The 26,955-nt window shown below is 36.8% G+C and overlaps 3 protein-coding genes and 1 pseudogene across 3 annotated transcripts; 3 read left to right on the top strand and 1 right to left on the bottom strand.

The window, feature by feature from the left end:
* Positions 1-2,916: 2,916 nt before the first annotated feature.
* LOC133302124 (uncharacterized) lies at positions 2,917-4,942 on the top strand. The gene is made up of 8 exons (XM_061501870.1): positions 2,917-3,179; positions 3,264-3,410; positions 3,508-3,605; positions 3,761-3,833; positions 3,915-3,975; positions 4,090-4,175; positions 4,253-4,342; positions 4,672-4,942. Exons 1-8 carry the CDS (start codon positions 3,060-3,062, stop codon positions 4,732-4,734), a joined length of 738 nt encoding a protein of 245 aa, XP_061357854.1. The 5' UTR covers positions 2,917-3,059; the 3' UTR covers positions 4,735-4,942.
* Positions 4,943-10,949: 6,007 nt separating this feature from the next.
* On the top strand, positions 10,950-11,572 carry LOC133302125 (21 kDa protein-like; annotated as a pseudogene).
* A 7,194-nt stretch (positions 11,573-18,766) lies between these two features.
* Positions 18,767-20,095, top strand: LOC133302079 (uncharacterized). Its single transcript, XM_061501803.1, has one exon. It carries the CDS (start codon positions 18,767-18,769, stop codon positions 20,093-20,095), a length of 1,329 nt encoding a protein of 442 aa, XP_061357787.1.
* A 3,084-nt stretch (positions 20,096-23,179) lies between these two features.
* LOC133302116 (hsp70-Hsp90 organizing protein 1-like) lies at positions 23,180-26,714 on the bottom strand. Its single transcript, XM_061501857.1, has 7 exons — positions 25,641-26,714; positions 24,444-24,732; positions 24,235-24,320; positions 23,922-24,145; positions 23,756-23,822; positions 23,584-23,643; positions 23,180-23,493 (listed from the first exon to the last, which is right to left on the bottom strand). The coding sequence occupies exons 1-7, from the start codon at positions 26,547-26,549 to the stop codon at positions 23,380-23,382; spliced, it is 1,749 nt and encodes a 582-aa protein (XP_061357841.1). The 5' UTR covers positions 26,550-26,714; the 3' UTR covers positions 23,180-23,379.
* Between the last annotated feature and the right edge of the window lie 241 nt (positions 26,715-26,955).

Below are 26,955 nucleotides of genomic sequence, written 5' to 3'. Positions count from 1 at the left end.
ATGCGTAGTGCATTACGCCATAAAGGTCTGAGGATGGATCCAAGCACGCCCATACCCGGCCCGGTTAACCTGCGGTGAAGAGTGTTTTAAAACTACAAACTCGATTTAATTTCCGGTGTATATATACTAGAATTCTGTTTCAAAAGTTGAAATTCATCCTATAATTGATTTTTCGGGCCTAAATATTTAGCTTTTCAATATTATCATAATTCAATTTATGCACTCATAATATAAAAATATTTTATATTATTATTTAATTATGTATTCATATAATACTTAATGAACTTCATATTTTTGTTTTATTAAATTTGTAGGATAAATTTTTTAATTACAATAATACGTTAAATTAGACTTTATTATTAAACAATGGACATTTCATATTTGTTAATAACAGCTATGTGTGGACATGATTGATTTAGCAGTTTTAATTAATTTACTTTGTACCTCAATTTAAAATTAAATATAATCTGTCCAAATGCTATTGAGTTGAAACATGCTCTGAGCTGTAATGTTAACTGGACTTTTAGGGAGCGTTTGGTAGAGAAAAAAAAATTATCCGAAAATCTCAATTTTTAGAAATATAATTTTTATATTTAGATTATGATAATAACAAAATTAAAATTTAGAAAAATTCAGTTTTTCAGGAATCCCCAAATATCCCGCGTACCAAACACGCCCTATGGAAAATAATTATCTCACGTTGCATGAGATAATTATCTCATGCAACAGAGACAAAATAGTGAGGTCTACTATTTTTTCATTTTTTTTCTTTTTTTTGAAAAAGTAGTGGATCTCACACTTTTATCTCTGGTGCATAAGAGAATTATCTCATGCAACATGAAATTAATAGATACCTTTATATATATATATATATATATATATATATATATATATATATATATAGGAGTTTACATTTCTACAACTGTTGTATGTGCAGCAAATAAATACTTGTCATATATATACTTTAAAGCACTAAATGCGGGGAATCATAACCATACAAAGGATGAAAGCATTAATTATGGAAAATCATAACCATACAAAGGATGAAAGCATTAATTATGGAAAATCATAACCATACACATGTCGTTGTTGTACGTAAAGTGACTGCAGAAATGATTTTACTATATATATATATATATGACTTATTGTTTCTCAAGTTGCTTGAGATAACTTTATTTCTGGCTACTAAATCATAAACGTACAAAGATGGATCATAAAGAGAGAGAAAAAGAGAATCATAATTATTCAAAGGTGAATCAATTAATATAAGGAAATAAATAAATAAAACAACGTAGTTTTTGGTTGGACGGAGATAAATATATCTCAATCTGCTTGAGAAATATTTTTCTCATATATATATATATATATATATATATATATATATATATATGGAAATATTTTTCTTAGGTTATTGGATATAAGTTATCTTATTTTGCTAAGACAAAATTATAAGTGGGTCCCAAATATAATTGGTGGAAAAAAAAATAAAAGTGAGACCCACATCTATTATGTGTGTGTAAGATTAAATTTATCTCATGTAAAATGAGATAAGTATAACCATATATATATTATTCTGAGAGCATCATTTCTTATCATCTCATTTTTTATTTTTTTTTATATGAATGAGAATTAAACACATAACTTAATATAACCTACCTAAACTCCTCAGCATTAGACCCAGTAGCTTATATAATCTCATTTAATCATTACATGCCATGACCATTATTACTTTTATGCTTGCAGATTGGTTTTAATCAGGTTCAAGGAGGAAAATTAATTTAATATAATTAATTTTATTATAATATTAATTTAGGGAAATAATTTTCTCATGAGAAAATTTTCTCATATTACAATATTCACAATTAAAAGGTGGATTTCATTTTAATTTTTTTGTAGACCCCACTCATGTATATGTAACATAAGAAAATATTCTAATGTCAAATGAGAAAATTAATCCCCATTAATTTAATTATTTTTGTTCAAAATGTAAAAAAAAAAGGGTAAAAATTCAAAAAGGAAATTTAATTATACTAATTCAATTCAAATAAGTTTAAATTTGAATTAATTGTCCATTTTTATTAAAAAAATAATATATAAATTCGCCAATTTCATCTAAAGACATAAATAGAATTTTATTTACATTTTAAATACAGGTGTAAAAATGTATTCATCAAAATATATCAAAAATAAGTTTACAAAAAATCATTAAAATACGCAAAAACACAAATTCAAATTCTAAATTAATTGTCATGTACGTTTAAATATAATAAGAAAGATTCTAAGAAAAGTGATCAATCCAAAAAAATTGGATCTGAAAAGTCAAGTAAAATATTGATTTAAAGTACAGATAATTTTAGTTCAATTTAAATTAGATTAACTTTTAATTTTGGATCTGAAAAGTGATCAACCGAAATAATGTTTTTTTTTTTTTGTTATCAAAAAAAAAAAAATGTTTTTTTGGTTATTTAGTTTTCGGCTCAAATTTTTGGTTAGATAATCATTTATTAAAGATAAAAAATAACTCATTTAATAATATTTATTTTATCATTCTTCTATGATTAATGTTACCTAAATTTTATTTTTAAATAAAAAACATATTATGAAAGCACTGAAGATATGCTCGTATTATTGGTTATATCAATTAAGACTTGCGGGATGTCATGTCATTTAGTTTAACGTGCAACGTGTGCATATTAAGACAAAAAAAAAAAAATGACCTGCATCGAGGTGGCTTACAAATTTAATGCATTTAATACGTGAGCATGTTAGGCCCGCTAACATGTTGTTAGCTCACAACCTAATGAACTACATTCAGCAAAGTAGACCAGTGGGTTCGGCCCATGTCGAAAAAGCCAATGAAAATACAAGATCCAATGAAAAAGCCAATGAATATGGGATGATGGGAGGAACATAATTGAATTACCCTGTTAGCCTCTGCGATATCCTAATTTCCAAGTTGTAAGTTTCAACGGATAATGCACAATCAAATAGTGAAGGAAGTTGCAAGGTTGAGCGTTTAATCAGAGTGTGAGTGCCCTCCCCTCAATCTCAAATTCTCAATGGCCGCGCTTAGCTTTGGCATCGCCATGACAAGTCTGAACGCCGCTGTTGGTTGTCGTACAAGAAGCAACCGAAGCACCCGCAGCTGCAGGAGATCCACGATTTCGTGCGTTGGATGGGTAACTTAACTTAACTACTTCTCTCGTGATCTTATCTTTGCAATTTGCAATTTTATTTTCTGAAATTTTGTTGTGCCAAGGAAGGACCCCGAAGGCGTGCTTGGCCCACCCCAAACCGGCCACCTGGCTCGGCTCGAGTTTCGAAGGCGGCTCGAGAGAGATGCAGAGGCCCGCGAAGCCTTCGAGCGTCAAGTCCGTGAAGAGAAGGAGCGCCGTGAAGCCCTTCGACAAGTAATTCTCACTATCACTCTCTTTCTTATATATGCTTTATTTCTTTTATTTTTATGATTCATTCGTTTTTCTTCTTCTTATGTTTTCATTTTCCCAGTCTCGTGATGTTCCCGATACTCCGCAAGAGCTCATTGAATACTTCCTTGACACTGAAGCTCAGGATATTGAATTTGAGATTGCCAGAATGAGACCGCAGTTCGTACTTTTAAAAACCTTTGCTTCCTAATTCCTCTTAACTTAGCAGTCACTGTTCCAAACGTTCTGTTTTCTCACATCTTATTTATATTCCGTTGTGATTGACTCTTGTGTTCTGTTCGATCTTCTAGCCAAGTAACTAATTGTTTCTGCAGATTGAATGAGGAATTCTATTCGCATCTGAAGTTCGAGTTAGGAGAGCTTCGATTTGCTGTTGCAAAAACACAGGTTCGTTACTTGTGTTAGTTAATATTTCGGTTGAACGAGTCGTGCTAGGGTCTGGCCATTTTACACTGATGGTTTCTGCAGCACATGGAGGACCGATTGATTGAGCTGGAGGCTCTAGAGAAAGCCATACAGGAAGGAACAGGTTTGTTAGAATCAAAAGGAAGAAAAAACTTAAACAAAAAGGTTTTCTAGAATTTAAACAGTTGCTTAACTACTGTAACGTAAGCTCACTCCTTACTCATATCTTCTATTACAGAAGCCTATGATAAGATGCAAGCTCAACTCATAACAGCCAAGGCAAGCCTAAACAAAATCTTGACATCAAAGGACGTGAAAGCAACTGTATGTCGTGTTCACCTTCCTTTTAAGTTTGTTGGTTTTATTCAACTTGAACTCATTCTAATTTTTCTTCAATGCAGTTACTAGAGATGGTTGAACGCAATGAAATTAATAGAACTTTGTTGGCCCTTCTCGACGAAAACATAGCAAGTGCACATAGGGGCAACCAGGTAAATAGCAATTGGGAATGTTTTTCCATCTGATTAGCAGAATCCCTTTGTGGAATTGTCAATTTTGAGGCATAATAATCACAGTATCACTCAGTTGTAACCAATAACTCAGTACCCTTTTCAGAACATTTTCGTGCCACGGGACTAGAAAAACGAAAGCTCTTAACTGGCAGATTTCCATTAATTGACCTAGAACAATAGGAATATGATTAATTGTTGAACCATAACACACGAGCTTTCTGTCCGCGTAATTTGTAAGCATGCTCAGATTAGTGCTTGTATTCTGAGTTATGACATGACGAGTTTACATGTTATTTTCCTTGTTGCAGAAACAGGCTGCGGAATACATGGAGAAGCTTCGTGGGGCTGTTGTCAAGTACATTACAGTTTAATGCATATAGTACGTTTTTTCCTACTTTATTATTTTCATTTTTGCGAAATTGTGCTGTCGATAATAGTAACAAATAAACTATGTTAAAGCACTGGGATGTTGTGGTAGCAGATTTCTCCACTTTGATATAATAACATTTGAATTGTAAATTTTGAAATATGACTTGTGCGTCCTTAGTTGGAAAGTTCATGAAAATTGATTTCAAAATCACAATATACACTTCCTGTTAAAAAATATTTAGTTTTTTTTTTTTCTGTTTTTCAGTAATTTTAATGTCTCCTTCATGACTTAATTTTCCCTGCACTAGCTTAATGGATGAACCAAATGTACTTTTCTGTCAGCAAAATGGGATTAAATCGACAACATATAATTTATGTTACGACTAGATACGTTGTCAAATTTTATTTCTTTGATAATTACTATCATTTTCACTCGTACCAAGCGGACAATATGTGAGCAGTGTAAATTATATTGATCCTGTAGCCCAAGTGTGCAGATTTATTCGAATCCTTTTGTAATACGGGTATGAGATATGCAAACTGGGATCTATGTTAGTGATTGGGGTGGGTCCGAGATTGATAGAGCTTATTAGCTTAATTGAGCAGGGTAAAACTTGTTTAGTGGGTAAAAAATGAAATCACTGTGTAGCCTTACAGTCGAAATAATATATTCTTTTTATAATCATAGTCTTGGATAAGAAAGAAAAAAAATGCGTAACAGGATTATTAATTTTATGTAAATTTGTGAAAAAGAAGGTATTACTATTATTTTAGAAGAATAAAGATCACTTGTAAAAGAGGAAAATATTCTACATAAAGCCATGTAAAAAACTACCTTAAATAAATAATATTCGGTTCTATTACAATTTATTATGCATTTTTCTCTATTATAACTTAGTACGCTGGTATTAGTAAATAAGGTAAGAATCTGATTCAAAAAGACGTTGATGAAAATAATTTAAAAAAAATAAATCACTATGTGTTAAGATATGAGTTCTGGAAAATTTTTCTTTTCTATTCAACTATTTTCACCTCTTAAAGGAGGGATATTTATACAAGCGACTCTCAACAAACAAATACATAAAAATAGGAAACTATCCTAACTACTTAACAATAATCAGAATAAATTCTGTAACAAACAAAACATTCTTATCTCTAAGGAACTATAATTCAAATTCAATTTATATTTTCAACACTCCCCCTCAAGTTGGTGCATGTATATCTGTCATGCCCAACTTGTCAATGAGTCTATCAAATACTTTTACTGAAACACCTTTTGTTAGCACATCTGCAAGCTGGTCTTCTGATCGAACATGGGGTATCTGGATCACTTGATTTTCTAAGTTTTCCTTAATGAAGTGTCTATCTACTTCAACATGTTTAGTCCTATCATGTTGAACCGGATTGTGTGCAATTTCCACAGCAGCTTTGTTATCACAAAAGAGCTTCACTGGCTGATTATATTTTATCCCTAAATCAGCAAGTATGCTTCTTATCCAAAGTAGTTCGCAGATGCCATATGACATTCCTCTGAATTCTGCTTCTGCGCTGGATCTTGCTACTACCTTCTGTTTCTTGCTCCTCCATGTGACTAGATTCCCTTCTACAAAAGTGAAGTACCCGGAAGTAGACTGCCTAGTAGTTTTATCTCCAGCCCAATCAGAGTCTGTATATCCTTCTATGCAAGCCTCCTTATTTTTTGAGAATAGAAGACCTTTTCCTGGTGATCCCTTCAGGTATCTAAGAATACGATATACTGCCTTCATATGTTCTTCACTAGGAGAGTGCATGAACCTGCTCACTACACTTACAGAGTAGGCAATGTCAGGTCTAGTGTGTGACAAATATATTAACTTTCCTACTAACCTTTGATATCTGCCTTTATCCGTTTCAACTTGTCCTGGATATATGCCAAGGGAGTGATTCATCTCAATCGGGGTGTCACACGGTTTACAAGCCATCATTCCAGTCTCAGATAAAATGTCCAGTGTGTTTTTTCTTTGACACATGAATATCCCTTGTTCAGATCTTGCAATTTCTATTCCCAGGAAGTACTTCAGTTGTCCTAGACTCTTCATTTCAAACTCAGCAGCAAGTTTTTTTTCCAATATTTTCATTTCTTCTATATCATCTCCTGTTAGAACCATATCATCTACATAGACAATTAAAATGGAAATTTTACCTTCCTTTCGTTTAATAAACAGTGTGTGGTCCGAATTGCTTTGCCTATAGCCAAACTTCTTCATTGCAAGTGTAAGTCTGCCGAACCATGCTCTTGGTGACTGTTTGAGACCATATAAGGCTTTATTTAACTTGCAAACTGTATTTTCTTTTGCCTTCACTCCTGGTGGAACCTCCATGTAGACTTCTTCCTCTAAACTACCATTCAAGAAGGCGTTCTTCACATCAAATTGCTTTAACGGCCAGTCTCTGTTTGCTGCTATTGATATTAAGATTCGGATGGTGTTGAGCTTAGCTACTGGAGCAAATGTGTCTTGGTAGTCTATCCCATACTTCTGAGTGTATCCCTTTGCCACAAGTCTCGCTTTATATCTATCTATGCTTCCATCTGCCTTTAGCTTAACCGTGTATACCCATTTGCATCCAATTGTCTTCTTTCCTTCTGGCAAATTTGTTAGACTCCAAGTTTGATTACTCTGAAGTGCCTTCATTTCAAAGTTCATTGCTTCCTTCCATTTTGGATCCTCCAATGCTTCCTGCACACTGTTAGGAATAGCTACAGAAGATAATTGATCAATCATTAAAGCATATGATCCAGATATCCTATGAGATGACACTTAGCTGGTAATGGGATATTTAATTTTTGCATTCGGGTCTGGTTCATAAGTAGTCCGGGGTACACCTTTATTTTGTCTTTCTGACCTTCTTACTTGAATATCCGAATCAGAATTTGGTAAAGTGGGATCAGGAATTACCTCAAGAGTAGCTTGTGTTTCAGAGTTGTCCATAGCAGGAGATTCGGTTATGAGAGGTAGACATGGTGACCCTTCAGGTGTAGGAGGTTCTGCATGATCGGGACTGGTGTGTAGATCCGTGGCTGAGACTTCTGGGGAAGTGAGATTTTGTGCTGATGTAGGAGTTATGGTCACAGGGAAGGAAAATTCTTCTTCTCTTATATATTTAGTCTCCCCCTGAGAAGAAGGATGGAGGACTCCCCCTGAATAAAAAGCTTCGGATTCCCGAAAAGAGACTTCAAGTGTGACATGCAATTTTTTAGTTGTGGGATCGTAACAACGGTATCCTTTTTGGAATTCAGAATATCCGACAAAGATGCATTTTTTCGCACAAGGTTCAAGCTTACTGCGGAGGGGTTTAGGTACATGAACATAGGCAGTGCAACCAAAGATTCGAGGTTCTAATTTAGTGACATGAGGAATAGAGAAATAGGATTCAAGCTTCTGGTGCGGGGTGAGGAAATTCAAGGCACTGGAGGGGGTACGATTTACGAGATAAGTAGCGGAGAGGACTGCCTCTCCCCAATAGGATGAGGGAACATTCATGCCAAACAGTTGGGCCCGGACCACTTCTAAAAGTTGTCTATTCTTTCTTTCAGCCAAGTCATTCTGCTGAGGGGTATAAGTACAAGATGTTTGGTGTTTAATTTCATGGGAAATTAGAAAGTCAGAGAAGGGTTTATTTTTATATTCCAGGCCATTATCAGATTGCAGAATATGGATGGAGCTGTTAAATTGATTTTTAACCATCCTATGAAATTTCTGAAACATAGAAAATACTTCAGCTTTATTTCGAAGGAGTGAAATCCAAACCATCCTAGTACATTCATCAATAAAGGACACATAATAGTGAGACTGGGAAAGGGAGGGAACCTTAGCAGGTCCCCATACATCTGAATGAATTACTTGAAAGGGGATACAACTCTTATTGGGACTGGGGTAAAAAGACATGCGATGGCTTTTAGCCATGTCACAAACAGAACACCTAAACATAGAAGGACTGCATCTAACAAATAAGTGAGGAAACAATTTTTTAAGAGAATAAAAAGAAAGATGTCCCAGTCGCCGATGCCAAAGCCATATTGCAGAATGAGAAGACTCAGAAATTAGAACTTCAGAAGGAGAAGAGACTGGCACCTTGGTAACCGAAGCTACTGGGTGCTGGGAAGAACCATGTTTGAGGTGCAAGAAGTAGAGGTTGCCATGTCTAACACCATAGCCAAGGATCTCCTGCGTCTGGACGTCCTGAAACTCACAAAATGTAGGCCAAAAAACCACAATACAGTTAAGGTCTGATGTAAGTTTACTGACAGAAATTAAGTTAAAATCGAGAGATGGTACCACAAGGACCGAATGGAGGGTGAGGGTCTGTGTTAGGGAAATGGTGCCCTGACCAGTGATCGGGGCCGAGCCACCATTAGCGGTGGTGACAGTGGTTTTATCACAAGGAAAGGACTGTGTCAACTCAGAGGCATCACGAATCATATGATCCGATGCACCAGTATCAATTATCCAAGAGGTATTCCCAGAGTATGCAGAGAAAGCAAGAGATTTACCTAGGATTCCTTCATAGATAACATGAGCTTGAGGAGGAGTAGAGGTGTCTCCTTCAGAAGATGACCGCAGAGCCTTAGAAGGGACCTTCCTGCGGGGCCTTTTGGTGAAGTCCCACCATTCTGGGTAGCCGATTATTTCGTAGCATTTGCTCTTCGGGTGGCCTGAATCGCCACAATGGGAGCAGACCAGAGGCTTGCCTGACGAGGAATCCCTCCGCGGTTTGGAGGAAGAATGGCCAGAGGGGAAACGAGCAACCAAGGCAGAGGAGTCAGAGGAAGGAAGTGGACGATTCATAGTGATACGCTGCTGATTTTCACGGCGAAGGAACACATATGTGCCTTCCAGGTCCAGCTTCGGATCTTTCCTGAGAATCTCGCCGCGAACATGATCATATTCGGAGTCAAGGCCGCTCAGAAAAATGTAGACACGCATGCGGGCTAAGGATGAGTGCGTGTTGACCACATCGTTGACAGTGGTTGCTGAAGATGAGATTCGGTGATCGATCTCTTGGAATATGGCCAGGAGATCAGTGTAGTAGGTAGACAGGGGACGACCGAGCTGCTTCATGGAGAAGGAGCACTGATGAAGCTCGAAAAGACAGGTCTCGTCGGATCCGTCATAGAAGGTCCGAAGCGCCGCATCCCAAATCTCTCGAGCGGATTCCAAGCGAATAAACCGCTGCATCAAGGATGGCGTCATCGATTCGATTAGCCAACTCTTTACTTTCTTGTTCTCAGTAATCCAGGTGCCATAAAAAGGATCAGTGGTGGGTGGTTTCACGGTGGCTCCGGTGAGGTAGCCGGACTTATTTCTGGCCCCAATACGCATATCCATCAACTGGGACCAGAGAGGGTAGTTGCCATCATCAAGAAGGACGGTGACAGGGAAGGAGGAAGCATCGTTTTGGATGATGATGTTGGGAGAAGGAGCGGAGGTGTGAGACGCGTTTGGGGAGCGTTCTAGAGAAGCTTCTGGAGATGTGGGAGAGGAGGCCATTACGGCTAAAGGAAAAAAAAGAAATGAGGGAGTTGGGTCGGGTCGGGTAGAAAATTAGGGTTTTGGGAAATTAGGAAAAGGAAAAAAACAGAGGAAATTAGGGAATGGGATTGGGTGGGTCGGGTAGGAAATTACGGGAAGAAAAAAAAAGGATAAATAGGATGGGAGTAGGGATACTGGAGAGATTAGAAAAAAAAATTCAATGATAAAAATTTTAATGGATCGAACACTGCGATGATATCATGTTAAGATATGAGTTCTGGAAAGTTTTTCTTTTCTATTCAACTATTTTCACCTCTTAAAGGAGGGATATTTATACAAGCGACTCTCAACAAACAAATACATAAAAATAGGAAACTATCCTAACTACTTAACAATAATCAGAATAAATTCTGTAACAAACAAAACATTCTTATCTCTAAGGAACTATAATTCAAATTCAATTTATATTTTCAACACTATGCCTCCTTTAGTTTACGGTTAGCCATTTAAGGAGGAGTAGGATTAAACAGAATTTTTTAAGTAAAAGAGGGAAAACAGTTCAAAAAAGCACATTATGTGTAAAATGATCTGATTATATTATATATATATTACGAATTCCTTTCCTACGCATTATATATGCCAGCTCCATATGATATGGCCATATAACATAATACATCAATATAGTAAAGTAGGTATCCTTCATAGTGATGGCGGCTAGAATGGGGCTTTGTTTACTGGTCCTCATGAACCTTGTCATTTACATGTCTGGCACCACAGAATCCGCCATTAACAAACGATCCAACCCTAACCCAGCAGACTTCATCAAGTCCTCATGCAGGGCCACTCGGTACCCTGTTTTATGCGTTCAAAGTCTGTTGGGGTATGCAAGCTTGATTCGCCAAAGTGAGCGACAACTAGCCATGACTGCTTTATCGGTGAGCATATCCAGAACTCGATCGTGTGCATCATTTGTGAAGAAGATGCCCAAAGCAAAGGGCATTAAACCCAGGGAGTACGGAGCCATACAAGACTGCATAGAGAACATAGGTGATAGTGTGGACCGTCTTAGCCAATCGGTTAAGGAGTTAGGGCGTTCGGGTGAGAACAAGGGAGAGGACTTCGTATGGCACATGAGCAACGTCCAGACTTGGGTTAGTGCTGCCCTCACCGATGAGGACACTTGTCTTGACGGCTTTGCTGGTCCTGCCATGAATGAAACATTAAGGTTGCCATCAGGGACAGGGTCCTCAACGTTGCTCAACTCACTAGTAATGCACTCGCATTGGTTAATCGCTTTGCCTCCAAGCATCCACACACTGAAACTCCTTGAATCTTAAACTAAGCGGTTAGTAGTTTTTACAACTGTATTTTCAAAGTTTGCCCTCTCAACTGTTGGAAAAGTCCGTCATCTACCAAGTCTAGATTTGTTCTAGAGGTGCTTCTCTGTTGTGCAAGCTGTATACCAAAAAATGAGCATTTTGTGTTATCAAGAAAAAAAAAAAACCTATTGAGTGCGTTTGTGATGTTTTTGTAATATAGGGGTTTTGTATGTTGTATTTAAGAAGTTCTTATTCTGGACAATTTGAACTCCTTTCTATCTTGTTTTTTGCTAGGACCTTTTTTTAGTTGGCAAAAGGATTACAAACCAAACAAGTAAAAACATGTGTTATTTTGATTTACCAGCCCCTAGCTAGCCATGAGGTTCTCCACTTGGTTTTAGAATTCATCAATCTATTAATTTCAATATATTGTGAAGAATTTTTCTGAACAATGAATCCATACTCCTGCAATTATACTACCATTGTTAGAAAACGAAATCCATTTCTAGGTTTACGCCAGAGTAGTTTGATCTTTTAAGATAATTGGTTCTTTTACATAATATCTGTTTCTTCCATTAAATAACCGGGAATAAGGAGGCCTTTGAAGATAAATCATGGTGATGATACGACGAAGAGGATTCAGCTGACCAGGAGATCTGCTTGAAGTTGAACTCCTACGCCATAAATCTTCCATACACAGTCTCTATATAAAACGACAATTATGACATGCAGCTATCACATTCAGGGCCTAATCTTCCTGTACCACTTTAATCCTTGCAGTCATGATTCAGGTTTAGTGGTCATCCATTATGAGTGAAAGTTGGATAATCATTAAAACCCTTATAATTTAATTTAAGAGACTCGGTGATTAAAAGGTTTGGTTAGTTACCAAATGATTTGTCTTTATTAAGCATTTTTTTATGTATATGGGTAAAGAGGCAACAAATTTTCAAACTCTGAAAGCGAAAGAAAAGGATGACTATGGAATTCAATTTGCAAGAGATAAAGTTGCATAAGGGATAGGCATGAGCTACAGAATTAGTCTCTTCGAGGTGATTATTTATTGTTTGTCACTCTTGGCAAAAAAAAAAATAATCAGAGTGTTACGCAAACAGTAAATTTTGCTAAAATACTACGTGGCATATTTCGTTATACTGTGTAGCGAAATATGTGTGCAAATAATTCGTTACACAGTGGAGCGAAATATGCCACGTCAGAATGCTCAGAACCAAAAATGTCATGTGTCAAAATTGGAGAAATTCGCTACATAGTGTAGCGAATTTCTCCAATTTTGACACATGGCATTTTTGGTTCTGACGTGGCATATTTCACTACACTTTATAGCAAAATTTTTGCACACATATTTTGCTACACAATGTAGCGAAATATGCCACGTGGCATTTTGACAAAATTTACTTTTTGCGTGGCAGTCTGATAATTTTTTGAGTAAATACCATTTTTGGTCCTCAGCAAATTTCACGATGCCCGCTTTAGTCCCTAGCAAATAAAAAGGCTCATCGTGGTCCCTAAAAAATTCAAAAAAAACCCATTTTAGTCCTTTTAGGGACTAATATGGATCTTTTTTGAATTTGTGAGCGACCACGATTTCAACTAAATGGGTCCATTTTGAATTTCTTAGGGACCACGATGGGCCTTTTTATTTTCTAGGGACTAAAACGGGCATCGTGAAATTTGCTGAGGACCAAAAAAAATATTTACTCTAATTTTTTTTTTTTTTGCCAAAAGTGATACTTGTGTCACTATTATTGTCAAATCGAGCTCAACTGCCAAAGAAAACCAAAGAATCCACATGAATTAATGGTAGAGTAATTAATTCATTTAATTGTGCTTTGGCACTGTGCAAGTGAATATTTTATGCTTTTCAGTCTGAAAGGAAAATAAACGGCTAAAAATAAGTGAAAGAAGGTAGACAGGGAGAAACATACGTTACGGTTTTTAAGGCCTGCCATAGAGCCATACCATGTCTGAAAAGCAAAGGAAATTAAATTAATTAAAATTGTATAAAAGACGCCTATAATGCGTTCATTTTTCTTTATTTAGACTTTAGGGGACCCAGCATGGTATTGGCAATCCTCCCTTTGTCTGTCTGGTCCATTAATTTGTCAGTGACTCGACATTAATTGCGGAGTTGTTGATCTTATTGTTGATTGGTATCATACGCATTAAAAAAGAATATACGAGATTTTTAATGAATATATATTATGTGTTTAGTATGTGTGTTTTTAAATAACACAAGATTTTTTTTTTTGAGTTACCCAACCCTAAATAACAAGGATTCTATTTTTTAATAGTTATGATAATTATGTATTATAAATAATATATAATTATAATATTAAAATTATTTTTTTATTTTTTATGTCAACATATAATTTCTATCGGCTGTAGGCTAGCCCTCTATTGGCCTTTTGACTTTTTTACTGCCCTCTATTGTCCTTTTGACTTTTTTATTGTGATTTTTAATATGTATGATCGAAATAATCTTTAGATTATATGTTTTGCCTAAATAATGCATAACGACGCGACTGAATAAGGGACGTTTTAAGACACGACACTCTACATATCGCGTCCAGTACAAATTCTGACATGCCATGTGACGTGATACCATGAAAGTCGCGTCCCTTGCAAAATGATATGCACAGGACGCGGTTGTGCATCAATCACATGTCAGGAAGTCATCAGACTTTTGATTGCTAAGCGTTTAATTCTGGGGTCTTGGTGATAATACTTCAGATAAATTATCCTTTTTATGTCACTGTTAAAGTTTCATTGCTTGTTTTCCAAAAAAAAAGTTCCATTGCTTTTCAGATATGAATTAGATGAATTTGTCACTGACTAAATGAACTACTAAGGAGAAAGGCCCCAATTTGAATGTGCTAAGCGCATTTGTTCAGTCCCAAGTAAAATTCACCAAAGTCGTCTGAAATAGTTTCTGAGAAAACAAAATTTATCTATCAGTTTTCTTATGTTTTCAGCTAATCTGTTTAGTTTTAAATTTAAATTTAATATAATTTAATTCAAAGAAATTTGAAGTAAATCGATTGTTGTTTTATTTTTATTTTTTATTTTTTCAAGGAGGCAATAAATAAACTTGATTATATATTTTCTTTTCTTTTGTATGTACAAAATCGTCTCTTTTGCAATGAAGATTTTGTTTTTTTAAAAGTACAATAGCAATTAAGATTTCAAGTGTATTGTTTCTAAATGCTCAATATTATAATTTTTGTGTTACTTAACACGTTTAACTTATATATATATATATATATAGAGAGAGAGAGGTAGGATCCTTTAACACCAGTATCAATTTCAAATTTGACACCTCATCTGAGAGTCGTTAGATCAAAAAAGATCAATGGTATCACATACTTACAAATCCGAGTAATTGATCTTTTTTTATCTAACGACTCTCAGATGAGGTGTCAAATTTTAAATTTTCCATCGGTGTCAAAGGATCCTGCCTCATATATATATATATGGGGGCAAGTTATATTTACAAATTTTTTTGTTTACAAACTACACTATGTTCTCCCGGGAGAAAAGTAGTTACACTATGTTCTCCCGGGAGAACATAGTGTAATTTGTAAAAAAATCTGAGCATTTAGAAAGTTTGTAAACGGATCATTCTCCAATATATATATATATATATATATATATATATATATATATATATATATATATATATATATATATATATAAAAAAGGTGTGTCATTTTAAATGACACACCTTATATCCTTTCACTCTCACAAAGGGTGGGACCCACATTTTTAAAACTTTTTTCCCTCACTCTCTCCTATGATTTATCTCTTTCTCTCACTTAAAATGACCCAACTTTGTGTCCTTTAAAATGATACACACTTTTCCCATATATATATGAACTACCATTAAATTTATCCATATTTTTACTCTAACGGTTGGCTTGAGCTAACAGTTTAGTTCACTTCGATTGATTGGCCGCAACTTAATTAAATTATAAGGATACTTTGTACCAAAATAAAAATAAAAATTATAAGGATACTTACATTTTTTATAGTTTGTAGAAAAAGGAAGAAATATGGATTTTTTTAAAATAGAAATATGGATAATTTACTAAACAATAAACGTGTTGGAGTAACAAGTTATGAAAATTTAGTGTAGTTATTCTTTCGTTTTTATACAATTATGGAGATTGAAATATTGAGCATTTAGAAACACAAAAACTATAATATTGAGCATTTAGAAAGAATACACTTGAAATGTTAATTACTATTCTACTTTTAAAAAAACAAAATCTTCATTGCAAAAGAGACGATTTTGTACATACAAAAGAAAAGAAAATATATAATCAGTTTATTGCCTCCTTGAAAAAATAAAAAACAAAACAATAATCGATTTACTTCAAATTTCTTTGAATTAAATTATATTAAATTTAAATTTAAAACTAAACAGATTAGCTGAAAACATAAGAAAATTGATAGATAAATTTTGTTTTCCTCATAAACTATTTCAGACAACTTTGGTGAATTTTAATTGGGACTGGACAAATGCGCTTAGCACATTCAAATTGAGCTTTACTCCTTAGTAGTTCATTCAGTCAGTGACAAATTCATCTAATTCATATCTGGAAAGCAATGGAACTTTAAGACTGACATAAAAAAGATGATTTATCTGAAGTATTATCACCAAGACCCCAAAATTAAACGCTTAGCAATTAAAAGTGTGATGACTTTCTGACACGTGATTGATGGACAACCGCGTCCTGTGCATATCATTTTGTAAGGGACGCGGCTTTTATGGTATCACGTCTCATGGCATGTCAGAATTTGTACCGGACGCGGTATGTAGAGTGTCATGTCTTAAAACCTCCCTTTAGACAAAACATATGATCTAGAGATTATTCCGGTCATACATGTTAAAAATTACAGTGCGAAGGACAAAAGGCCTATTGAAACAGACAACAGGTGTTTTAAGTCAAAACTTAAAAACTTCATTGGAACAACGGATGTATGAGATTTTTCAAACCCTGCCTCAAGCGCTCAGTTGTCAACTGATCTACGGCTACCCTGGGATTCTACTAAATTATATTTAATTAATTAAATAATGGTAGCTCAATTAGCTAGTATATAGAAACTGAGCAGATGGAGATAAAAAATATGTATTTGATACTCTTTAGTATTGTCTTTAAAAGAGGTTTAAAGCATTGATCTTATATCCATTCGGAATAAGATTACTCCCCATAAAAGATATATATGATTTGTAAAAAAAAAACTGTGTTTAATTGTGATAAGCCCATCGAGACGAAAGTCCTTCGCTGCAAATAGGTGTCGGGAAACTGGTCATCGAAAAGCATAGTTATCGACTATCGTAGTCTGATACAAGGTATTATTATTAGAATAATACGATTGGGAATTCACATAACATTGCACGATTCGCGAAATCATTTGTCAGCAATTCCTTTTATGTATTGTATGATTTTGATTTATAAAATATTGTCCACCTGAGTATATGAAATAAAGTTATTTTCATTTCATTAATCCCAATTAAAAACATATGAACAGTATAATTCGTATCAGAATCACACACTTCAACAATTTGTTAAGTTTTATTTTTAAAACTTTTCTTTTAATAATTCTCACCAAAATTTAAATTGTTAAAAAATTTTAAAAAATTCTACCAAATTTTTTTTTTAAAGAAATGCTACTAAATAAGTTTTATATTTAGAGAATTATATTTTGGATAAGTTATATTTACATACAAATTTTTACATATTACACTATATATTATGGGTAGTGTTCCGGATGGCTCAATAACTGCCGGCCCAAGGTCCCAAGTCCAACCCCAGGCTCCAACCCACGTTAGCCCTAAAGGCTGACATGGATCCTCCCATCCCCCAATGTTGCGACACTCCCAAAAGGAAGCACCAAAACGTCCCATCTTGGGACCTCAACCCCCAAAGACGACTGTCACGGGCTTCGTAAAAGGAAACTGCTCCTTTGCCCTACGCTGACACCTCTAGGCAGCAGAAGGCGCAGCGCTGCTACAACAGCAGCGCCTGCCACGCCCAACTCTGCCATCATGGGAGTGAATCTCAAGGAGGGTTGACCCCCTCCTCACCAACTAGGTGCACACCACTTTCTCTATAAATAGCCCCCTTGGGCACACTATGAAGGTATCTTATGTATCGTTATTATGCCCATTTGAATTTAGTCACAGACTCACACACCCAACACCCTTGTTATTAACTTGCTTCATCCTTTGAACAATACCTCCTAACCTGGTCTTTACTTCAGCTAGGGGTATCATCCATACAGTGACATTATCTCAAAAGGGAACATAATGGGCTTATAGATTTAAACGGTACATTGGCGCCGTCTGTGGGAAGCTATAAACTTCTATTCCCATTCTCCTACCAAATATCCTCAAGACGCATTTCACACTCTGATAACTAAACATGGTTGTCACGACCAGAAGAGAAGAACAAGCTAGGGCCACAACCCCAGAGGGTCACGTACAAACAGTTCATCCTAACTCCCCGCTATCCATGCATTCAGCTCCAGCTGAGCGAGCGGTTGGCGAAGCTCTCCCTCCGGTGCTGCAATCTGTTGGCTCACAGTTTCCAACAGCTGGCGCTAGAATAGCACAGTTGAATCACCGCGTAGCTATGCGTGAAATGCAAGGAAAAAATTTAGTCCCAAACCAACCCCCACCGCTGGGAGTTCACTTCGGAATGTCATTCCCCACTGCTGCACCACAAGCCTTCGACACACTCGCCCATCGTCCACAACCGGCCCGAAGTCAGCCAGTGGCGATGTACAATGATCATCATTTGCCATGATAGCCCCGTGCCCCCTGGACCTTACACTCATAATGTTGCCAACGTTGTTGCTCCTTTCCTTCAACCTTACCCTGCTGGTTTCCCATTCCACGGTTACGCTATGCAACCACATAACATGGCCATCCCACAACCCCAGGGGTCTTATCTAAACCCTGGTCATCCACCATATGGCGCCCACCAAGCTTTACACCAGGCCTCAGCCCTCTCTTACTCTGTTGAAGCCCCACACATACCTCACCCACAACCCGACCAGCATGCACGTAACCCCAATGTAAGGATAACGCTGCTCATACGTCAGGACGCAACAAACCCTTGACTGATAGCTTGCGGTTAACCCCCATACCCCTCGGTTTCAAAGGCCCCTCTAACATCACCATGTATATTGGTGAGACTGATCCTTTTGAGTGGATCCAAAAGTTTGAAGCGGCAATGACCCTTCACGGCGAGACGGATCTCCTCATGTGCAGGACTTTCCCCACACTTCTGGGAGAGAGAGCGCTGACATGGTACACCACTCTACCAACCGGTAGTATTGCATCGTGGGACGATTTGGCGAGCAAGTTTCAGTCCCACTTCGCAACCAATCGCCCGGTGCCTAAGTCCGTTCACTCCCTTGAAAAGATTCGCCAACAATCTGGAGAGTCCCTTAGATCCTTTTTGGACCGCTTTGATAAAGAGGCTCTGCAATTTCAAGGCTTAGACCCCAAGGTGCAAGTGCACATACTTCTGTCAGGCTTGCGACAGGGAGCGTTCGCTTACGAACTCGCTCGCCATGAAATCACTGACTTAGAAGAAGTCAGGAAAAAAGCCCAGGAGTTCATGAGAATTAAAGAGTACAAAGGGAGTCGAGTTGATGACGCCCATAACCAAGAGATGACGATCGATAAGAGTAAGAACCAAGCTGAAGAGAACAGGCGGAGTCATAAATCGTCTAAGTATGCCAGTCGCCCTTCAGGGCGTGACACATCAGGACGCCCATCACATAGCGTCCTGCAAACTGAGTACAAAGAGGAGCCCAAGAACAACCAACGGCCCCAGCAGCCGACCGGAGAAGCTGCCGCGTACTGCAAGTTCCACCGCAGCAACGACCATAGTACTGAGGAATGCAGACACCTTAAAGACGAGATTGACGAGCTCATCAAGGGCGGTGCTCAAAGGCGGGGAGGAGAAGGTGCGCGCCCGGCCAGAACTGGAAGGCGACAACGTGAGCGTAGCAGGTCACCAGAACAAAGGAGAAACAACCAGCTTGGTTATCAACCTTGCCATGAACGAGATCGCGGAGAAGACTCCCCACGAGACCGCAAAGTGCCGGTTAACCAAAGCAATAGAGGAAGACGAGAAGGATATGAAGAAGATTCAGCAGTCATCAAGCATGGGGTGATAAACATGATTTCAGGAGGCCTGAGCGGAGGCAGGGAAACAGTCAACACTAGGAAGAGATATTTGAAACAGTGTTTGGCGGTTGCTGGTAAAGTCATCAGCAAAGTAAAAGTGGATTCAGGTCCCGCCAAGCCTAAAATCGTGTGGGATTACAACGATTTGGGCGACGTCCTTCCTGGACATGATGACCCTTTGGTCATTCAATCAATAATCGCCAATTTCGGCGTCAATCGTGTATTTGTTGACCACGGCAGCTTTGCTGATATCTTATTTTTGCCATGTTTCAGGGCGTTAGGATTTACAATGAATGACCGTTGCAGGTGAACTTTCAGGTTTCGACGCAACAACCACCAAGCCGCTTGGAATGATAAGCCTGTGTTTGTCTTTGGGGACGCCACCCACATCAAGATCAGCTGACATCCAGTTCCTGGTGCTCGACACCCAGCCAGCTTATAATGTAATTCTCGGCAGAAGAATGTTCACCGCGTTTGAAGCAAGAATATCGTACCCGCACTTGGCAATAAAGTTCGTGGCGAGGGACAATAAGGTGGCGACGGTAAAAGGCGACCAAACAGTAGCCAGGAGTTGCTACAATGTATCTTTGAAACCAGCACCTAAGGTCACCTTCAAAGACCAACCAACGCCTCAAGTGAGAACGTCACAGGTAATAGAAGAAAATGCTAGTAGAAATGACAAAGAACTTGATCAATGTTTTCTTGTAGAATTCGACGCTAGAGACGACCCTCGAGCGAAACATTCCAGGACCACGCCAGATGGAGTATTAGAGCATGTAGTTTTGGGCGACGCGGACCACCAGTCAACTACAATCGGAGCGACCATTGATCCCGAAATTAAGAGTAGGCTGATCAAGCTGCTACGTAGTAACAGAGATCTCTTCGCCTGGAAACCATCCGACACAGGTATAGACCCAGAAGTGTGCTGCCACCGATTGTCAATAGACCCCAAAGCGAAGCCCGTCGCGCAAAAGAAGAGGAAGTTTGGCCCTGATCGCCAGAAGATAATCGATGAGGAAGTGAAAAGGCTCCACGAAGCTGGCTTCATAAAAAAAGTCAAATATACAACCTGGCTCTCTAATCCTATGTTGGTTAAAAAGCCTAGTGAGGTGTGGAGGATGTGCGTCGATTATACCGACTTAAACAAAGTATGTCCCAAGGACGCTTATCCCTTTCCAAGCATTGATCATATAAATGAATTTGATTACACTTTTGTATACATCTTATTTGATTATATAAATGCTTTTTTTTTCTTATGAAACATAAATTTGATACATATTACTTATGATTTATGATTTTAATTTTATCAATTCTTAGTTTAAAATTATTATATTAAATAAAATACGTTATTTATATGTTCTATTTGATGTGATTTAAAAATTGTAATAGATTATATTTACAAATTTTTGTTTACAAACTTTTACCAACTACATTATATATTTTCGGAAATATATTTTTAGCTGTGTCTATTCCTGGGAATACATAGTTGAATTTGTAAACAAAAAATTTATAAATATAATATTTTTCTTGAAAATTAATTATGAAAATTCACAATTTGAATTACAATTTAATAACCTCGCAACTGTTGAAAGTATTTTATAACTTAATAATTTTAATTCAAGTCCTTTAAGGCTTTAACTAAATTCCATAGCTTCGCCCAAAATCCCCTTAAAACACTTATTTTGTTTACAATCACATATTTCTTTTTATGAAAAAATATTTTTGCAGTTAATGCAGATAAGTTATCTGCATTTATTACCAAAACGACATCATTTTGGTATTGAAATCTTAAAGAATTATAAATATAAAGACTATTATTACCTTAAAATAAATTAAAATTACAAAAACACCATGATTTTCGTCTCAAAACAATGTCGTATTGGGTTTATTGCAGATAATTATCTGCAGTAAGGGAACCCTTTTTTTATATGGTTCACTTTGTTTTTGACATTGTATCAAGTTACACCGCATATACTAACAAACTGACTTGGCTTTATCAACCCTATGTAATCAACGTTATTTTAATTTTTTGATTTTTTTTAATGAAGGTGTTTTTTATGTAGAACATATGTTTAATTTATCTTTAACATAAATAATAAAAATATATATTGTCACTTTAAAAAAAATATATCCATTTCTTCAACCTGGGCTTTGGCCATTGTGATTCTATAATATTTTTTTTTTAAATGTTTGTGTTTGGGCCTTTGGGACACTAGATTCTATGACGTTTAACTATAACTAAGGTGGGTCAAACAAGATGAACACCCAAGATAACTACTTATTGTTAGAATCGAAATACTATTGTTTGACTGGTTTTTTATAATATATATAGTATCGAATCGTAAAATATAAAAATATAATAAAAAAATAAAAAAATACTTATTGAAATAATTATTTAATTATTTTTTTATTAATATATATTTTTCAAATTGATTTTTGAGTTTAAATGACAAATAAAATCTCTATTTCATTTTTCTTATTAATAATAATTTTTTAAATTTTTTTTGATTTAATTCATAAATCAAATTTTTATTTTATTAAAAAAAATAAAAATTTTGAATTAATTTTTGTATAACTACTTACCATATGGTACGACATTGATAACTGTGAGCTCATATAATAGCACAGTTGCACTGTATTATATTTTCGGCCAAACAATACTCATCATTTATAACTGACTGATGAATAATATAAGAAAAATCATCATCTCATTTTACATGAGATAATTATTTCATGTTCTCACATCAAAAATTGTGTCATCATTTTTCTTTTTTTTCTTTTTTTAATAGATAGTGGACTCCACCACATCATGTGTCTATAATAGAAGATAATTATCTCTAACAACATGAGAAAATAAAATCCCATAATACATAGATCTCCCCCAAAAAGGCCAGAATAAAACAGCCGTCAGAATTACCAACAATACAAGCATGATCATCTTCAGCCCACGAAATACATTTCACCATATGTTTTTTTTTTTTTTGGGAATTTTAAAACAATATTTACAGTCTATTTTATCGGTAAAACAAAACAAAACAAAAAAAGAGCCGAGACTTTATGGCCACCATAAATCGTCATAGAAAGAGTTTCCAAAGAGATCTTAAACACCAGTAGCAAATACTCTAATCTGCTACTATACACAGCTTTAATTAGTCAAACTAATTAGCAAAACATTTTAGGTTACAAATATTGTTTCCCCTAGCCCAGGGGAGCCCAATTCACGAAATTCATTTTCGTAGAAACTGAGGAAAGACGGTGATCTTCTGCAACAAAAGACACCCGAACAAGACATTTATAACCTCAGACAACCGAGATCAAGTTATCAAACCGCGATATCACAGTCACCCTCCAACGATTTAGATTAAATTAAAAGAAAGGCATGGCACGCACAAGAAACCAACGAAATGGAAAAATGGACTGCAATTGAGTTTCTCATAAATTGTATGAATTCACTAAAACAAAGCAAAATTAGAAAACAACTCAAAATCTCCCAGTTTGTTCTCCAACCCAATCTATTAAAGTATCAATGTCACACTGCGAAATGTAATTGTCAATTGCTTCTTCGCATGAACTCCCTGCCACCTTCCATCAAATTTACTTCATCTGAACAATTCCGGCACTGATCAGCTTTTGGATCTTGCTCATCACCATTGGATTCTTAGTATGTTCCTGTGCAGCCTTGGGATTTTCCTGGAAATCAATCAATACCTGCATACACACACAACACTCCATAAGCAAATCTCATTCCCGTCACACGAACGCAATACACACCAACATTCGATCAAGAGGTGAGCAAACCTGTCTCATAACAGGGTCTTGGAGGATGTTCTGTATCTCTGGATCCTGCATTCCTTTAGCCTGCAAAAGAACACAAAATTTTAAAATATATTGAATAAATAAATGAAACTATAAATTTCCCACTGAAATATTTTTGGCAGTAAATACTATAAAGTATGACAGTATGCCACACCTGCCTCTCCTTCAATTCATCGGGAGTCAAATCTCCACGGCTGGCCTTATTAATTTGTTGTACACATCTAAAATGGATATTAGATGATTAGACACACAAGATCACAGTCAACAAGTAAACTTGAAATATTAAATTAAAATTGCATGAATGTAGAACAATACCATACCTTGCAATGCCGTCAAGCAACTCCTGGTTGTTAGGGTCATGTTTCAATCCCTCTTTATATGTTTCCAAAGCCTTGTCATATTCTTTCATGAAAAACTGGACCGCACCTTTCCTATTATAACCCTTTGAGAAGGTTGGATCAAGCTCAATGCACTTCTCTGCATCCTTCAAACCTTCAGGCATTGCCCCCAGTTTAGTGTAGCATGCAGCTCTGTTACTATAAGCCTGTAACAAACGGGATATTCAAACAGATTAGTACATGCATTTTGCCATTAAACACAAGGATTATCACCTCTGTCCAAGAGTATTATTACCTTAGGATCTTTTGGGTTTCTTCTTATAGACTCTGTGTAATGCCTTATAGCCTCAGGATACTTCTGCTGCTTGAAGAATTCATTTCCTGCATGTCAACGTTTTTTATAATACAAGTTAAATTTATTAGGAAAAGATGGAATCCAAAGAAAGAAAAACAAAGCTAGCAGGAAATGAAGAACCTAGGAGAGTAGACTAGAAGAGATCATACCCTTTTCTCTCTCCTCTTCAGCCAACTTTGGATCAAAGTATTCTAGTTGTTCTAGTTCTTTCTTGGCCTTCTCAGCTTCATTAAGTTTGGTCAAGGTGTCTGGGTTGCGGTGCTCTGTAAGTGCTTTTTGGAAAGTCTCAATGGCAGGTTCATAATCCTTCGAGCATTTTGCCATTTTGACCAAGGCAGTTCCTTTCCTTGTCAAAGCTCTTGCTATCATCTTGAAGTCTGACCTTAGTTCTCTTCCTCTTTCAACAGCATTCTCACAGTCTTTTATGCATTCATCGTACTGAAAAAATATTCATCAAGGAATAGTTGTAAGAAGAGTCCTTACCTTACCAAAACATATTCCCTTGATTTTTTCAGACGACTGCCTAGTCTTATATGCTAAAGACACTCTATGAAAATCAAAGAGACCTATTTAAACACTCACTCAGGCACATTAAAGACAATCATGATAATATTTGATCAAATTCCTCTATATCCATTGTACAAAAAATTAGCCTAACATCGATCTTAAATATCATTAGTCACAAACACTTCGGAGGGGTTTGGCTACTGGATGCACCAAAGTATCTTGAACATATAGACAACGTGCATGGCTTGATGAGAGGGTTAAACCCGAGACAAAAACCACTCTAAATCACGCTTGACACATTCTTCTTAGTTCCCACAAACCAATAGTTATCATTTAGATTTCATTCTCAATTTAGTTCTTACCGGCCTGTTATTACAACAAAGTATTAAAGTTATAACACTTATAGAAATCAAATTGAAAATGAGTGTCAAAATATATTTTTGGTCCCCTTTTTCAATTTGATCTCTATACTTCATAGTAACTCCATGCAACTCTGACAGGGTTATAGCTGCAACAAATGGCGAGCACGAAATGTTGAAAACAATGAGGTGTTTAAAAACAATTGCAAGTACAGAAACTACATTAGAAACTTTTTTTCTCAATAAAATTAGAAAAGAGAGTGATGTGATGAGAAAAATTATATTTTAACCTAAAATTTGATTAAATGCACAAATATGACTAAGCAGCCTCATTAAAAAAAATAGACATATACCTCATATTTGCATAAAGTACTAACCACTTGTCTAGTCTACATTCTACAATTAAAAAGAGCAATGCACAATGACCATTTAATAGAAAGGAACAGAAATTCAATATATCTATTAAACCAAAAAGCATACCTTTCCCATTTCCAAGTAAACAGCAGCTCGGTTTGTGAGATACGATATATCCTCATCATCCAACTCCATAGCCTTCGAGTAATGTTCAATTGCGGTATCAAAATCCTTCTTTTTGTACGCTGCATTGCCCGCTTCCTTTTCCTTCTGAGCCTGAGCCTTCCTCTCCTTTGCGCTCCTCTCCTCACTTGTCACTTCCATGGGCTCAGGTTCAGACTCGGGCTCCGGTTGCTTCGCAGGTTCGGCTTCGGCAGCTCTCTTCCTCTCGGACGGCGAAGGTGAAGAAGACTCCGGCATATCAGTGTCATCCGTCGGTGTTCGAATCTTCACGTTGAGCAAAACCCCAATGGCTTGCATGACTCTTTGGTCCTTCAAGTGCAGGTTCAGATTGTTGGGATCTCTCTGAATATCCTGCATCATCTTCACGAAATCAGGTTGTTGAAGGTAAGCCCTAGTGGTAGGGTCAGCAGTGAGCCTGGCCCACATCTCGGGGCCAGAAAAAGCGTCGCCGAAGGGGTTAGTTGATGGCGGAACCGAGCGGGACCTGGAAGCTGCCGCCGCCGCCGCAGCCTGGGCATCAGATAAACCGGACTTGAGGGGCCCATTGTTTGGGTCGATTTCGAGGCCCTTTTTGTAAGCTGAAACGGCGTCGTCGTATTGGTTAAGACCAAGATGAGCGGCGCCGAGACGACTGTAACCCTTGGACCAGTCGGATTTTAGGTCGACGGTCTTCTTGGCGTCGGCTAAAGCCTCCGTGTATTTTTGGAGAGAGGCGTAAGCCGCAGATCGATTTGAATAGAGGACGTGATTTTCAGGGGATAGAGCGATGGCGTCGGAGAAGTGACGGATGGCGGCGGCATAGTCGCCGGAAGAGAAAGCAGCGTTGCCTTTGGCTTTGGCTTCGTCGGCCATGGATCGGAGTTCAGATTTTAGGGTGGTTTTGGTTTACGCGAAGAAATGGGTTTTATTTGATCGAGTGAAGACTGAAGAAGAGGGAGCGGTAGAGCCAAGAAAGAAACTAGAGAGTTCTAGGGTCGTGAGGTTCTGGAATGTTCTGCCAGCATCCTCACTTACTTGTTTGGCAACGCGAGGAAGGATAAATGCTTTTTCTATTCCTCCAATCCTCCTCCCTTTATTTTGGATTTTCTATTTAAAGGCCTATTTGGTGTGATGTATAAAGTATGATAGTATAAGTTTATATATATGTTATGACATTTTCAGTTGTTTGATGCAATCATTGTATAGTATAAACTTATACAGCAGGACCCCTTTATACATCAAAATGATGTATAACTTAATCCGGCCTAGGAGTGATGAA

The sequence above is a fragment of the Gastrolobium bilobum genome, unplaced genomic scaffold, assembly GCF_033153095.1.
Source record: "Gastrolobium bilobum isolate Gb01-03AN ecotype WA unplaced genomic scaffold, APGP_CSIRO_Gbil_v1 utg5726, whole genome shotgun sequence".
NCBI classification, from domain to species: Eukaryota; Viridiplantae; Streptophyta; class Magnoliopsida; order Fabales; family Fabaceae; genus Gastrolobium; species Gastrolobium bilobum.
This window is presented reverse-complemented; position numbering and strand designations above follow the sequence as displayed.

What these genes read in the sequence shown, in the direction of transcription:
- LOC133302124 (XM_061501870.1), top strand. Translation starts at nt 3,060, where the DNA reads ATGGCCGCGCTTAGCTTTGGCATCGCCATGACAAGTCTGAACGCCGCT. An exon ending in CAAAGGACGTGAAAGCAACT is followed by an intron (nt 4,176 to 4,252) that starts GTATGTCGTGTT and finishes TCTTCAATGCAG; the next exon opens with TTACTAGAGATGGTTGAACG. An exon ending in GTGCACATAGGGGCAACCAG is followed by an intron (nt 4,343 to 4,671) that starts GTAAATAGCAAT and finishes TCCTTGTTGCAG; the next exon opens with AAACAGGCTGCGGAATACAT.
- LOC133302079 (XM_061501803.1), top strand. Translation starts at nt 18,767, where the DNA reads ATGTATATTGGTGAGACTGATCCTTTTGAGTGGATCCAAAAGTTTGAA.
- LOC133302116 (XM_061501857.1), bottom strand. Translation starts at nt 26,549, where the DNA reads ATGGCCGACGAAGCCAAAGCCAAAGGCAACGCTGCTTTCTCTTCCGGC. An exon ending in TTGCTTGACGGCATTGCAAG is followed by an intron (nt 23,823 to 23,921) that starts GTATGGTATTGT and finishes TATCCATTTTAG; the next exon opens with ATGTGTACAACAAATTAATA. An exon ending in ATGAATTGAAGGAGAGGCAG is followed by an intron (nt 23,644 to 23,755) that starts GTGTGGCATACT and finishes GTTCTTTTGCAG; the next exon opens with GCTAAAGGAATGCAGGATCC.